The 16,953-nt window shown below is 38.3% G+C and overlaps 1 protein-coding gene across 4 annotated transcripts in view; it reads left to right on the forward strand.

The window, feature by feature from the left end:
• The window catches only part of gpr146 (G protein-coupled receptor 146), a 30,207-nt gene extending 22,752 nt beyond the window's left edge, over nt 1–7,455 (forward strand). Inside the window, exons 2-4 of one of the 4 annotated variants that reach the window (XR_015479939.1) lie at nt 4,178–6,254; nt 6,509–6,646; nt 6,771–7,455. Coding sequence is in view for 1 of the 4 variants with exons in the window: in NM_001320482.1 (NP_001307411.1) it covers nt 4,220–5,221 (1,002 nt within the window). In the remaining 3 variants the exon portion in view is untranslated. Of the gene's footprint in view, nt 1–4,177 lie in introns of all 4 variants that reach the window. The other 3 variants (XR_015479938.1, XR_015479937.1, NM_001320482.1) reach the window with 3 other exon arrangements.
• The last annotated feature ends 9,498 nt before the right edge of the window (nt 7,456–16,953 follow it).

Genomic DNA, 16,953 nt, shown 5'->3' on the forward strand with positions numbered 1-16,953 from the left:
TTTAAATGTTCTTCAAAATAAAATATAATGTGTTAAAAGGGTGAAAAGGTTTTTGTTTTTAGCCAGACATTTCAAAAGAACATATTTTAGAGCAGTTATCACAAACCGTGATATGTTTATCCAAGGTTATCATACCTTCAGAATATCATGCCTAACGTCAAATACTGACATTTATTCGTCAGGTATGGCAACCAATATACATCTGATAGACGTCACAGAACGCCAAGCTGTCACATCATTAGATATCGATATTTGGTTGTTTTTAGGTTGCGTTGGAAAGTGACCAAAATGCAACATCTGTCTGACGTTAAACTTTGACGGTGGCCTGACGTTGTGCTCTGATGTCAACCTGATTTTTATTTCCAAACAAAATATAGCGTCCCATTTTGTTGGGGTATAACGTCAATCTGATATTATGCTGGGTATATTCTCTCTTTTTTTAATGGCAGTGCAAACCTTCAAACATTCTGTCATTTCTATAGTAATTTATTCCCTTTATCAATGCTAAGTTGATGATGATTGTTGAGTTGACCTTGTTTAATATATTATTTTAGTGTGGTTTTGATGTTCTTGTGAGTCATGAGACTGTAGCATTTATAAGAAACTCTAGATGCACCTGATCACTGTTACCCTCATGAAGGCAGCTCTCTTTTTAAAGATTAACCATGTCAATAAAGGCTTTAAATCAGGGGTGGCCAACCCTGTTCCTGGAGAGCCACCATCCTGCAAATTTCAGTTGCAACCCATATCAAACACACCTGCCTGTAATTACCACATGGTGTTCAGGTCCTAATTAATTGGTTCAGGTGTGTTTGATATGGGTAGCAACTAAAATCTGCAGGAAGGTGGCTCTCCAGGAACAGGGTTGGCCATCCCTGCTTTAAATAAAGGCTCACATCTTTCCAGTGCCTTGGCTGATTTTTGCTGTTTATTTTTTCATTTTGGTCATAAGGATAAGAGAAAGACATCATCAAAAACAGCAAGTAATTTTTTTTTTTATTTGTAGATACTCACAAATACAACAGAACCTTGCGTTTATAGAACAAAGAAAACTTCTGAATTATTTAGTCAAGCTGTGAGACTGTGCAATTGTTAGGCATTCATGATTGGTTGCGGTGCCAGTAGTGTTGTTAGAAGTACCAAATTCAACTAGTCTGTACTGAAATGTAAGAAAAATAAGATTACTGTTATCACATCCACTCTCCTGCCTTGTGCTCACAGCTTTCCACATGCATTTAAGTTGCTTTTTTATTCTGTGGTGGACTTAAATTGAAGGGGGGGTCAATTTATAACCCTCTTAAAAGCAAATACAGTAGTCAACATTTGAAGTGGATCAAAAATTGTTTTTCAAAATTGTCAAAAAAGGCAAGAATGGGGTTGTTTAATATTTAAGGACAACTTTGATAAAGGTTTTGAACCACTTCAAATGTTGAATACTGTATAGCTAGTACACATACTCATTGTATTTAAAGAGCTGTTGGCTCAAGGAAACCCTTGTTCAAATTTGGCTTGTAAACTCTCTTCTTTTTCTTCAGCTTTACGTTCGGTACTGTTTAAAAATGCCTGGAAGCCAATTTAAAAAAATTAAAGCTGTAATGTAGCCTATGTGTAATCATTGGCTAATAGGAAAGTGAGGCCAGACTGTGTTCAGGGAGAGCGTTATGTCATTATGTTTTAATGACTGGACAGCAGCTCTCTGCATGTGCCCGCGCTGTGACCTCACCCTGAACTCAAGCCTCACGCTGCGCATCCACTGCACCCTTTACATGTCACATCTCATAAATCTGCACGCCTCAGTCTCAGAGCTGAATAATGTCATCTTTTGGTCACCACCCATTGAGCCAATGGTGCTGCTAAGCCATAGCGGAGGAACCTGTTGTTTTGGAAAGACATGTCTGATGTCATATAATTGTGTCCTTTCTTTTTGGTGTAACTTAAAGTTCAGTGGCACGTGGTAACTGGGATGAAGCCTTGTGTTTAAGGTTGTGTAGTCTGTAAACGCAGATACTTCTGCATCGAGTGATTGTCATGACACATGGTCTTTTCTGCGTGGTGCTTGTGTTACTTTGCGATAACACTTCCGAAACGCTGGCTGTAGATTATGTTATGTATTGAGTTTCTTCATGGATGTTTTGTTTTTTGAATGCTACCTTAACACACAAGTAGCTAAAACTTGCTCGTTCAGAGGTGGGAACCGGCACAGCTACAAAGCCGACCAATCATAGAACATGCGATACGCGTCTTTGCGATGTGGTTACATTTTTTGAGAAGTGTGAATCAGCGTCAGCCATGGCGAGGGCTAAGCGACCACGCGAAGGCTCCGTCGGACCATACACATGCACTTGACACAGGAGTATAAATCAGCCTTAAAATGCAATACCATTTTTATGGTTAGATTTTAGTGTCATGCTATGCCTGTGCCGTTTTGCGCAGCCATCCAGGAAACAGAATAGAAATGTTTACCGGGTGTGCACTATGTAATTTATTCCAACTAGGATTGTAAAAAGTATCAACTTTGGTACAAATCAATGCTGAAATTTTAAAAGTTAATTTCCCGCTAACTATTGAGCACTGTGAAGCAGGTTCTTAAAATTGATGATTGGTCATTGTGTTCAACACAATCTCACGGCAATTCATAACTTTTTCATTTAGTGGCTAATTCGTATGAATTCGTACAATCTAATTTGTACAATTTAGTACGATTTGCTCATCCCCAAATGACGGTTGGGGTTAGGGGGGGAGGTTAGGTGCCACGCCTCCTTTTTAAAATCGTACCATTTCGTACGACTCGTACGAATTAGCCACTAAACTGGCAAAACGTAAAATACTTTTTCTCGTGAGATCAGGCTGGTTTGTTCACATTCATAACAGATATGACTGTGATTGAAATCACTTCATCGCTGTTCGTCAAATGCAAACACAGAGACATCAGCACATCTATCCACTGATCTGTCAGTGAATTGCTCATATATCTTCTTATAGACAGATCAGCTGACAGACGTGGCTTCCAAATTCTCCAGTGTCAATGTATCTGTGTTTGCGCTTGGTGAACAGTGGTGAAGAACATCCTCAACATCACTCAAATGTTAGCAGGATATTTTTATGGATATTTTTAAAATTACATTATTGATTGGTACCAAAGTTGATCATTTTGACAACCCTTCCAACCCACATTAAGTCATACAAGGTCCTGTGAAGTACTTTAAAATGTGCATTTTTTTTCTTAAATTTGATGTAATCTCCACAGAAACATAAGGACGAGTTGGGACATATAGTAGCTTTTCCCCTTTTTAAAAATAGCAAATAGTGTTTTGTTTTTATCACAGCTCTGCCAGTGAGAGTGGTGGAGATCAAATATAAAGCAAATGAGAAGTGTCTTGAAGTGTGTAGGACGTGTCAGATACTAGAGAACATTTGATTGGTCAAAAGATTTGATGAGAAACATGATTATGTCAAATAAATAGTTGATCTATTCAGGCAGAATTGACAATCATGTCAGCTTTGTATGTTTAGGACTTCTTAACGTGAATTTTGTCGTTTTTGGCATATATTCTTAATATCCTTAAGACTAACATACTGATGCTAACATCTATAAGCCTATAACCTTTAATAAATTAAACAATGTGTCTGAATACATGAAAATAATTGACAAATTTTATCGACTTATAAATTGATCTGTACTCTTTATCAGGAAAGGGCAACATGTTGAAATTACATAACTAACTTTCTCTTGCATATAAATGTGTTAAATTTTATGGAGATTAGGCAACTCCAGAGCTTTGAAGGGCAGAAGAGAACCTAATGCTGTCAGATGAGTTGTTTAGAGAGACAAATATGGCTTACAGATTATATAGTTTATATGTAGTTATAATATATATCACAGGAGATCATTGCTAATGAGCGATCCATCATTTTGTCAAGGGGTGTCCAGTCCTGCTCCTGGAGTTCCACCTTCCAGCATAATGTAGCTCTATCTCTAATTAAATACACATGAAATGAGTAATTCAAGTCCTTGGGATCACACCCAGACAGTTGTGTTGGCAGGAACTCTGCAGGGAAGTGTCCTCCCCCCAGGAGTAGGATTTACACCCCAGATCTTGTCTTTAATGAATGCATATTTTTGCTGCTATGCTGCCAAACCAATGCATTAACACACTGCTCATGTGCTTTCTTACAGCTGATTCAGAAAGACAGAGCAGAAACCATTGGACGTATAGCAATGTGGAGCTGTATGGTTTACAATGAGACGGACGACAATGTGGACCTCAGGCTCTGCCAGGACTTTGGACTCATCTTGTCCGTCTTCTCGTTGGTGTACCTCATTGTCTGCTTTCCAGTGGGCCTTTGCTACAATGCCCTGCTGGTGGTGGTCAACCTTTCCAACAAGGTCACCATGACCATGCCCGATGTCTACTTTGTGAACATAGCCATCGCTGGCCTGGTGCTCAACTTGGTGGCTCCTGTGGCACTGCTGGGCCCCAGTTTCACCCGCTGGCCCATGTGGGAATACAACAACGAGATCTACATCACCCTCCTCATTCTGTTCAACATCTCTTCCCTGGTCATCATGTACTCCACTACCTTGCTCAGTCTGGACTATTACATTGAGCGCGCTCTCCCACGCACCTACATGTCCAGCGTCTACAACACCAAGCATGTTTGCGGCTTCATCTGGGGCGGCGCCGTCCTGACCAGCTTCTCCTCATTGCTCTTCTACGTGTGCAATCACGTGTCCACTAAGATCATCGAGTGCTCCAAGATGCAGAACAAAGAAGCGGCTGACGCCATCATGATGTTCATTGGGTATGTGGTGCCAGCAGTGGCTGTGCTTTATGCATTCGTGCTTATCCTACGCATCAGGAAGGAGTCCACCCCTTTGGACCAGGACTCTGGAAGGCTCGATCCTTCCATCCACAGGTTGCTTCTGGCTTCCGTGTGCATGCAGTTTTTACTTTGGACTCCGTATTACATGACCCTACTTGTGCACACAGTGGCAGGGGCTCCCGGAAGCCATTCCAGCAAGCAGCAACTCATCATATACTTCTTCCTGAGATGTTTGTCTAAACTTCTCGCCTTCTGCAGTAGCTTTGCCATTCCTCTCATGTACAGGCAAATGAACAAGAACTTCTCGCATAAACTCCAGAGGCTTCTAAAGAGGCTGCACTGCGGGGACCAATCATGTCCTCACGAACGCTCGACAGTTCAGCAGGTGGTCACATGAGGATTGTGTTCAATCAGACCTGCTTGTCCCTCACTGGCACTTACTCTGAATCCACAGAAGTAGAGCCAGCACATGAACCTGGATATATATTGTGCTCCAAAAAGAAAGGAAGTATTTCGCTTACCACAAGGAGTGTCTCTGTGAAATTGTGGAACCTCCATAACACTTATCGACTTGACTTTATTTGTCCATCTCTGTGGTCAATGGACGACCAAGAAGAAACCACTAAGTGCTGTTTTTGTGTAAGCTGTGTCTATTCTTTGGGTTCTAATGCTTGGGGAATATCTCAACCCGTCTGTTGGTCCTTTCAGTAACAGGGGGTTGGATGTTGAACGTGTTTAATCAGTTACAGGATATGTGGTATAGCCTTTTAACGTGATGCTTTTAGACCAACTTTTTCCCTTTTAGTTCAAGGCCGCATTCTGCCCCAGGCTTTCTTTCTTTCTTTCTTTGCACCATAAGCTGTTCAGTCTAGAGTTTTCAGGTCACACTTTCCATAAAACCTCTCGGGTAGATGCTAGTAAACGCAATATAATTACCTCAATTTCACACACCAACGGGCATTACATTGGAACGGTCTAACCAACTTTTACAGCACCCAGAAATAGCTCGACGAGACTGATATCAGGGAGCGGGAAAGATGTGTTTGCGTGCGTGTGGTTGCCTGTCGATGGTCGTAAGTGTGTGTGTGTGTGTGTGTGTGTGTGTTCTCGAGTGCTTGCTGCTAAGGTGATGTGCATTTTTACTGCACAGCTGCTCAGCCATAGTAATTCCTGTGTATAGAGGAATTGAGACAAAGCTATAGAAACTAGGCAACAGATCACGGTTTTAAGGTCAAATAGTTAGAGATGTTTTGTTTTTAAATACCTTTTCAATCATTAGTCGGTTACTACTGGAATTATTATCAGTGCATCATGAGGAAGTGGTTGACAATTTATATGAGGAGTGAATCCAAGTTCATTTGATAAAGCAATACTACCCTGCTGAAAAATCCAGCTTAAACCAGTCTAGGCTTGTTAGCTGGTTTTAGCTGGTAAATAGCCTGGCTTTAGAGAGGTTTTGGCCATTTCCAGGCTTGTTTCCAGCCATTTCCAGCCGGGTCTTAGCTGGTCAGGCTGGAAAATGACCAGCTAAATCCAACTAAAACCAGCTTGACCAGCCTGATTTAAGCTGGACATAGCTGGTTTTGGCTGGGCTCCCAGCCTGGCTAGGCTGGTTAAACTGGTTTTAGCTGGTAATCTTCCAGCCTAACCTGCTAAGACCAGGCTGGAAATGGCTGGAAACCAGCCTGGAAATGGCCAAAACCTCTCTAAAACCAGCCTGATCTACCAGCTAAAACCAGCCAACCAGCCTAGGCTGGTTTAAGTTGGATTTTTCAGTTGGGTATCTATCGCAGGGTTGCCCAAAGTTGGTTTTGGAGGGCCAGTGTCTTGCAGAGTTTAGTTCCACCCCCAATTAGACACACCTGAACCAGCTAATCAAGCTCTCCCAAGTATACTAGAAACTTCTAGGCAGGTGTGTTGAAGGAAGTTGGAGCTAAACTTTGCAGGACACCAAGTTTCGGGTGATTTCCGAAAGAATTGATTGGACTTGAGTTCTCCTAATCAACGAATCCTATCAGTTCTGATGTGGATATGCTAAAGAAATCGCTTGTATTGAGATTAGTTGCATGAATGATTTCATTATATAGAGAAGATATGCATCAGCGCTCCCAATCTGGGAGAAAATCATAGACTTTTCCAGAAAATAATACCCAAGAGGCGGGATGAGAAATAGTTTATGCTAGTAAATGGTATGTTATTATCAAAAAAAAAAGACATCTTTGCTCTTATTTTTCTCGAGTGGATGCAGAATAAGTATATTTTGGACAGAAAGCACTGTATGATAATAGAAGAGTGGAGAGGGGTCATTTATATCCACTTATATGTGTGCAAGGGAAAGATTGTATTTAAAGTCGCGAAGGGGATTAAAAACAGTAACCCTCAATTATAAATGGTGAAATGGCATCAAAACGCAATGTTATGGCTGTTGTTAGCGAGCTAATGCCAGTATGTATCATATTACGAATGTGTATATATTGTACTTCAGAGATTTACTGGAAGAAAAACTAAACAGACATGCCATTTTAGGTTACAGTATTATTTTCGCAGAGATTTATTTAGATACTAAAGTGTCCGTCATCCTCTGTCCCATACCGAGTCAAAGACTTGTTCAATAAACTAACATGAATATAATCCTGCTTGGCTCTTCATTGACTCCCACAGCTTCAAAGAACATCACAGCTTCCCCAAATGACAAATGATGAAGCTTGTTTCGGATTGCATCAACAAAAAGGTATGGATGGCTGCGCTCGCTCTTTCATGCTAAAATGAAATGAAAATAAATATGGTTCGTGTAACAGATGCCAAAACATATTTTTCTTGCTTGGTGCGAGTCTCAGAATAGTGCCAGGCCCCAGGAGCACAAACCACACTGAAATGTTCTTTGGCAGAAGCGTCTTGTTTAGTTGCCCATCTGCAAAGCAGCAACAAGCACAGACATTAGTATCGTGAAAGATGTCTTCAACTTTTTATTCAATTGGCAACTGTCTTAATTTCTGGAAAATGAAAATTAGAATTGACTCACAGTTCACTCCCCTTCATGTGTCTCTAAACCGATTTCTTTCTGAACAGTAGATATTCTGAAGAAAGCTGGAAACTGGTAGCTATTGGAATCCATAGCAGGAAAAACATACTTTGGAATTCAATAAATTTATGACATTCTTTAAAATATCTTCTGTTTTGTTCATCAGAAGAGGTGACACCGTGGCGCAGTGCGTAGCGCTGTCGCCTCACAGCAAGAAGTTCGCTGGTTCAACACTGCAAAAAATGCTTTTCTTAAATTTTTTTTTCCTGGTTTCTAGTCCAAATGTCTAAAAATTCTTACATCAAGAAGGATTTTCTAGACAAGCAAAACACATTGGGCTCTATTTTGATGGTCCATGCGCAGATCGCAAAACGCAGGGCGCAAACGCTTTCAGGGCGTGTCAGAACGCATTTTTGCTAATTAAAGGATGGGAAAATCTACTTTGCGCCATGGCGCATGGTCTAAAAGGGTTGAGTTTATTTTCTTAATGAGTTATAGGTGTGTTTTGAGAATAAACCAATTAAAGTCTCATCTCCCATTCCCTTTAAGAGCCAGCTGTGTCGCGCCATAAGTGCATTCGCTATTTACAGGACGTAAAGTAAGTCTAAGTGGAAAAAATGAGCATTTCACTGGCAAACAGTTAACAGTTGACAGTTTTTTAACAGAAAACAGTTAAACAGAGCATCTACTGCGTGAGAATGAGAGATAATGGAACTACTTTCACTTTCGCTCTTGGATAGGGAAACCTTTAAGCACAGACATCAATTAGTCTATAAATAATTGATTGCATTTGTTAAGCGCAAATATTCGTTTCAAAACTATTTCTAAATTCAGTTCTAATTCCAGCAAACGAATGAATGAACAATAATAAAGAAGTGTGCTCAAAAACCTGAGTTATATCCTAAAACACATGCTGTGCCCCATATGGTCTAAAACCTGTAGGTGCATGGGCAAATCTAAGCTTGTTTTAATAAAACAAATATACATATGGATATAATAAATAACACTGCTAATAATAATAACATTATACAAAAGCAAACTGTTATGAATGAACTGAAAAAGCCTCCCGAGATGAAGAAGACATAAAAGCAGTGATTTTTCATATTTATGTAGGCTAGAAAATAATATGTTTTGTAATATTTTAATCCTTTATATTAATATCCTATATCTATTCTTATTATATCCTATATATATCCTTAATATTTACATTTTTTCATATGTAAAGATATTTGCCTATTGCTCTCTTGTGTGTATTAAGCAGTGCGTAAGCGAGGCACAACTCTGCGCCGGAGTTTAGACCGGGTTAGTTTTGGTCTAATGAAAAATCTATTTTAGTTTCTTAAAATAGCGACGCGCCAGCAGTGCACCTCAGAACGCCTTCCTTTTTAGACCAGAACGCCTATGGGTGCAAAAATGAGCGCTAATGCATTTGCTATTTAAACAGCGTAGCGCAACGCCTCAAAACGACTCTTGCACCAAGCTGAAACTACCAAAAGACTACTGCGCCACGCCTTGTGTATGATAGGGCCCATTGTCTTCTTTGAAGAACTAATATGCCAAAATTAAGTGAGTTTTTCCTTAAAACAAGCAAAATAATCTGCCAATGTGGTAAGCAAAATAATCTTGTTTTTGCTTTCGGCATAAGATTATTTTGCTTACCCCATTGGCAGATTATTTTGCTTGTTTTAGGGAAAAACTCACTTAATTTTGGCTTATTATTTCTTAAAACAAGACAATGTTTTTTGCTTGTCTAGAAGATGCTTCTTGATTTCAGAATTTTTAGATATTTGAACCCAAAACTAGACAAAAAATCTAAGTAAGAAAAGCATTTTTTGCAGTGAAGGCCCAGCTGTAGGTGAATTGGGTAAGCTAAAACTGTTCGTAGTGTATGTATGTCCTGGTCCTCCAGATTGGGAGTAAAGTGTTGGGCTAACAACTTACCTCAGAAAAAAACTAGATGTTATGAAATGCCAATATGGTGCGCCTAAATATCAACTTCAATATAAATGGCCCTGGGAGTAAGTTGTTCATCTGAAGAAAGAAATTAAAACATGTTTATAACTAATTGAAGGTGTCAACAGTGACAACATTTTCCAAACTAGGAATTCACACTGTCGTCAGATAACTTGCCAGTTTAAAAAATTATATCTCAAGTCAGTCACCTTTATTGTGATACAATTGAGGGAACGGTCTGTGGGCAGGTGTTTAAAAGTATTGTATTGGATTTACAATTTTTATTTTATTTTTTTTATCTAATGTTCTCAAATATGCTCGCACAATTACCATTTGAACACAGAATAAGCCACCATTGTGTTTTCTGTTGCTTTGTTTTTTAATAAATTTACAATTTGAGGTGGCATAGTGTAAATCATGCCAGGTTAGTGCATTTTAACAACATGTCCCATAGTGTTTATGAACTGGGGCTGCATCTGAAATCACATATAGTACATTATAAACAGTGTCTAAGCAGAGTAGTATGTCCGAATTCATAGTATTCGAAAACAGTGTGCAAGCGGTACCTGCTATGATGGATGTTGTACATCCGAGTTATTTTCATACTACTCACATTGCGATAGACCGATATAACGTAATTTTATATGGGCCGTGCAGTAAATTTAAATACAAATGTAGTACACACTCAAGTTTGATGCAGCCTAGGTCAACATTGATACTACTGGTGTGGCAGTTTTTGTATTCAACAGCTTGGATGTCTATATATTGAAAGCAATCCAATTTATTTTCAACAACCTCTACAGAAGCAGTCAAAGTTGGACAACCTGACTGCTTCTAATAACTATAGGACCACACGGAATCTGCACACGCAGAAATCTGCAGATTTTTATAGATTTTTAACCCATCTATTTATGTTTATTCAATAATTTATGTAAATGTGTATTGATACAGTTTTTATATTAATTTTAGTAATATTATTAATACGAATAAGTGCATAAGATTTATTTACACTAGTTTGTACAGTAATTTTTTTTGTCTTTTAGTAGATATATTAAATGAAAGACTTGCTTTGTTTACCAAAAAACGTTGATCTAATTGTATTTGCATTGTAAACATTAAACAAAAGTTAAAATGCTATTATTCGTATGTCATATATTAAGTTTTTAGTTATGATACTTCTAAATCCACAGACTTTTTACAAAATTTTCAGCAGAAACAACAAAAAATGCCTAATGATAAACTATATTTATTGCGTCATGACCATATCAATGAAAATTAAGCTTTGTGAGGGCCCGTTCACAACAAGCACAACATATAGTCAAATCATTCTAAATGTAAAACAATAGCAAAGTTCAGACCACAGCTATTTACCGGTAAAGATGTGGAGAATAATATCATTGGGATGACAACTTTTTCCAGATAATAAACAATAAAATACTGACACCCAGTCAAAATCCATCATAATACAAAGGGAGGCCAGAAGTTGTTGAGACTTAATTTCATTAAGTTGATGTATTTCCAACTGAAACTAAATATTTAATAGGGGGGCAGGGCTTTCTTTTTGTGCATCATTCCCTCATAGCAACGGTCAGCCTGCGGTCACACTGCACTTTTCGCCCCATAGACTTCCATTCATACGCATGCAAATACAACAGACTGGAAAACACAAGCTCGTAGAGACGTTTCAATGTTCGCTGTGTTGTAAAGTTCAGACTTAGTGAACACTGACCTGCGAAATCGCTTAACGTGATGGTGTGAGACCAATGGAAGATTAATACATGATCTCTCTGGACAGAAATGTAAAATATTGACCGATTGCTTGCTTTTTTTATTATCTAATCATCTTGTTTAATCTCACCCCTTTTAGCAGCAACATACAACATTATTTCACAAGCATATGCAAGCATAAGAGTGTTTAAGAATACTGGGAGTCAAATTGATGTCAACAGAGAAAGACTGCCTTTCCAATTGTGGAAACAAATTCTTAGACTTTGTGTTAAAGCACACTGCTTGATGCTAAGCCTCCTTTTAAAAGATTACTGAAAGATAATATATGACTATTTACAAAACAATTGCTTATTCTATGGGACATGCTAAAAATACATAGAAGTTATGCAAGTCAAGCACTCAAAGTGAAGTTTATTTATAAACTAATTTCGAGAGGATCACGTCTTTATGATTGGTTGCGGCTGGTCCCGCATTATTTAATTTATGATTCACCAATCAGACGATTCATAAGCCACTATAAATACCCTCAGTTCCATATAACAGCCATCTATATTTTGAAGAATCCTTTCTTTCACCCCTACTCCTTTCCTAGATGGGTGGACCAGTGGTTAGCACTGTTGCCTCACACCAAGAACGTCACTGGTTCTAGTCCTAACCAAGCCACCTGACATTTCTGTGCCTTGTTTACATGTTCTCCCCGTGCTCATGTAGTTTTCCCTCTGGTTCCCTGGTTTCCTCCCACCGTCAAAAAACATGCAACTTAAGTTAATTGACTAATCCAAATCAGCACCATAGACATGCTCCTAGTAAGTAGTCATCTTTTATGAGCAATCACTATCTGTTCATTAGCTAATACAGCAGGGGTGTTCTCGAGATCTACCTGAGCTCAAACTCCCTTCTCATCTTGCAAATAGAAGGGAGCCCAGGGCTCTAGAATCTTATGAGCTTAGAGCTCTTTCCCGGGACAGCATGCCAAACAAGCTCTATAATCGGTCATCAGCTGTGAACTCTTGAATTAAAGTATTAAAAAAAAGCATCTCAGGTTTTTGCGTTGGCTCCCTTAAAAATGCTGAGGAAGATGGTTGCTGTATAAATAAAGATGGCAGAATTACTTGCGCTAGTAGCACACTGAGGATGTCTGGTTACAACGGGGTAATACCGAACAAAAAGCATCTGCCAAAAGCAGATATTTATCATTTGACATTGTTAACGCAAATATTTTTATCATATTTGTTAAGTTTGATGTGATGGGACCCTAATAGGGAGCATAACAGGCTTCTATTCATTTGCAATTGTAACAGGAATACCCGCACAGTGTTTGCAGAGTAAACTGTAGAGTTCACTGTTGACCATTTCAAATAAACTTTACTGAGCGATTCTCTTAGGCTGACCTAAGAGACTGCAGTGTTGACGCTTGCAGAATAAGAACTCACCTGGGTTTTGTTTTATATATACTGACTAGGGCTCCTCCAGTCAAAAGAGTCAGCAGTGTGTGTGTGTGTGTGTGTGTGTGTGTGTGTGTGTGTGTGTGTGTGTGTGTGTTGATACAGTGGGAGTACAGCAAGGGGCCCCGTTCAGCACCGTGTGGAGTCTCTCCGAAGTGCCTGTGGCCTGTGGTCCCCAAACCACGCCGCAAAACCTCTGTAAAAGAAGAACATTCTAGACATTCTGAGAATTGTTTCAGGCTTCTGAACACCCCCAGTGCAACATATCCGCCTGTCACAAAACAGCAACAACATTGTGCCGTATGGAACAATGGATTCAGGGTGAGTAGCGGAGTGTTGGGCAAGGAAGCAAAAAGAAAACAAGAACATCTCCACGTTGTTTGGTGTATTATTCCTATGTAACTTTGTACAATTTTTGTACTTTATACAATTACTTTTTGTTGTTTGTAGCACTATTTGGAAGTTCACCGGAGCTATTATACAGGTATGACAAATTGAAGCCATAAAACTAAATCATATTTGGTGATATAAATAAAATACATATTTAAAAATAATTGATAAACAAATAATCTAAAACAACTTAAATCAACTACATAGACATAGAACACTAATAAAAATGAATCTAAATATTACAACTTTAAACTTCACATGAAAATAAAAAAATATATATTGTGGCGAGGAGCGGTGGGAACGGACATTCTGCAGTGTATTTAGTTATTACCCAGCAGACACACAACATCATAAGACGTTAATATTATAGGGTAGATTTAAGTTGTGATGTCAGGTGACCAAAATTCAAGCCTAGCCAGCAAGGACAACGTTATTTTGATGTCCAATAACAACATCAAAGTACGTTGATATTTGGTTAATTTTAGGTTGTTAGAAAGTGACCAGAATCCAACATCGAGCCAACAGCTTAAACCAACATCATACCGACACCAAATACTGACATTTATTCATCAGGTATGGCAACCAAAATATAAATATCTGATAGACGCCATAGTGGTAACGTCCACACAACGTCAGACTGTAACATCATTAGACGATGATATTTGGTTGATTTTAGGTTTGACATTCGACATTGACGTTGGCCTAACATTGAGTTCTGATGTCAACTTGATTTTCATTTCCTAAAAAAATGCAATGTCCCCACGACGTTGGAGTACAACGTCAATCTGATGTTGTGTTGATGTTCTGTGCCTGCTGGGTATTTAAGGCCATTTCGGTGTTCATACAGTAAACATACATTATCTTCTCATCAGTGACATGCATCTAAACAGTCTCTGGGTCATTGTGTGTAAAGATTTTGGACATCTTAAACATTTTTAATGCTTCCAAACAGTTTGCTGCTATTAAAAATCGACCTTGTCTTGAGGTGGTTCATTATGATGTGATTTACCTTCTATGTGTGATTTGATTGGACAGGAATTACAGGACTGATTTTTCTAATCCCCATAGACAAGAAAAAGTAAAGTAGTGACTGCCGGTTGAAGGAGTAAAAGTAGTTGAGTAAAAGTACAGATACTGCAGTAAAAATGTGCTCAGGGGAAAGTTAAAGAACACATTTGTAAAACTACCTAGTAAATTACAATTCCTGGGAAAACTACTCAATTACAGTAATTTAAGTATTTGTAATTTGTTACTTTATACTACTGCATTAACTAAAAAAAGGAATTATCAAAATATATCACTGGAAATAACCACTCCTGGTTCTTTTCTATATGTGAAAAATGCTAAAGCTTGTTTTCTACAGGTCTGTAGGGCCAAGGGTCACATATAAAGAAACACCGACATGCACCAGAAAGAGGCTGCACAGTGAAAGGCTTTACAGACGTACATCCTGTGTTTGTAGCCGTTTCATTTTCAATAGATCCGTCAGTCAAACTGTTCTTGACGGGCCACATTTGTAATTACTTTTAGAGGGGATGAAATTTGAGCTTAACCGAATGGAGGCACCGCTGCATTAAGGACAGCCCTTTAATCTACTTTAAAGGGGACCCGTCATAATCATCCCGCTGCTTTCAGCTCACACACAAACCATTAGAAACTCTTGTTGTTGGGAGAAATGGTTTTCTAAATACTGTACCAGCGCAACTTAAACAAAACGCAGATCTGTTGAGTCTGCCAAAATCGAGAACTGTCAAAACACAAAGAGCTCAGCTGTTTTTCTTTTCTTTTTTCTATTTTTTATACATCTGCATAGAATAAACTACATGTGGACTGAATAAAATAATGAATGCCATAGATGCCTTTCCCTATTAATAATTCATGAAGGGTAAATCAAAACCTTGCCGTTCACCTCGCAAGCAAGAGCCAAAATCTATATGCCTTTCTCTGTGTGCATTAGTTGACTCGCTGCTTTGATTTTTGCCTCTTTTTTTTATCACACTTCATCAATACTTCGGGTCGACATCCAGTGGTCAGAGGTTTCCTAATATTCACATCTCTTGTATTTCAAAGATTCGCACTCTCTCGTTTCATACGAAAATATCTGACACCATATTGTGTCTCGGCTATTGATTGTGGTGAAAATAATCTCAGGGTCTATAATAGCCCACTGTAATATTGTTGCAGTATTTACCTCGTTGCTTGGTCAAGTAGTTCACTTTTTTCCTAGAGTAAGCTATGAAAATGAAAGTTTACTCATTGTTTACTCACCCTCAAGTGGTTCCAAATCTTTATAAATTTCTTACTTTGGTTGAACACCAGAGTTAGGTGTAACAGGTTCCACAGTTACTGTATTCTAATTACATTTTTGGGGAACGCAGTAAAGTAACGAATTACATTTTATATTTGTGTAGTTTCATCACAATTCCTAAAATCAATGTACTTGCGCTACTTACGTTACAAATATAAGACAAAAAATAAAATGCTTTTAAGTCACGTTTTTCGCCACAATGTCAGTTAATATACATGTGCTTTTAAATTGCTGGGGAATGCCAGCTAAAATTGTTGCTGATCGAGTGTTTGCTTCTTCAAGTGGAAATACAGACAGTACGTGATTTCACTGAGTGTTAAAACAAGAATATTGTTGTGAAATGCACTTTATGTCCAGTCTCTAAAGAACTTTTGACTGCTTTTAACTCCACCAGCAACTTGTTTATGCACTTGAACAGAAAGCATTCTGTGTCAATACTCGTCACCAAGGAGGACACCAGCACCCATAAACAAGCTAAATTGGATTTTTGTGCAGGATTGGGAGTGAAGGTATCTTCTGAATGTAAAGCGAAGAGTAGCTGCTTACGGGGGCGTTCACATATTGCGTCTTTTGCATGCTTGAGTTATTTCTAATGAAGGTATGCGGCTTGTGCACACTTCCATTTTCCAGGCGCTCCCAGTCAGAAACTTTGAGTCATGTAATAAGAACTGACCAATCAGCTTCATACTTTGTATGGAATATACACATTTTGGTTGATTAATTACTTTAGACAAACACAAAATACCCAAATACTGCAGTGCTTTTATGGATGTCAATGGATACAGGTATGCAGTTTTCTTCATGTCCTTCTTTGTGTTTAAAAAAAAAAAAAAAGACAAACAGGTTTGGGGTTAACTATCTCTATTTCTATTTCTATCTCTATCTCAAAGTCTTTTGAATTTGTCAAACTGATGTAATCAACCCATTGTAATGTTTTTCAGTGAATAATAAATTACAGAATGAGCTAGAGTTTGTTTTATTTAATTTTTAAAAAGGTTTTATATGTTTTAAAAGTAACTTCAAAGTAAAGTAATTAGTAATCTGATAACTTTTTACATTAAGTAATTAGAAATGTAACCAGTCTTTTCTCCACATAGTAGCAAAAACAAGGTTACAGGTTTTCAGCTTTCTTCAAAATATCTACTTTTGTATTCGACACGTTTGGATTAACTTAAGAGTGAGTAAATGATGACAAAATTAGCCATTTTTGGTTGGACAATGTCTAAGTCTGTGTGTACCAGATGTTCCTGAGACTTTTATTTCAGTATGTTGACGTTACACTT

This window comes from Danio rerio, chromosome 3 (assembly GCF_052040795.2).
Source record: "Danio rerio strain M-AB ecotype USA chromosome 3, GRCz13ab, whole genome shotgun sequence".
NCBI classification, from domain to species: domain Eukaryota; kingdom Metazoa; phylum Chordata; class Actinopteri; order Cypriniformes; family Danionidae; genus Danio; species Danio rerio.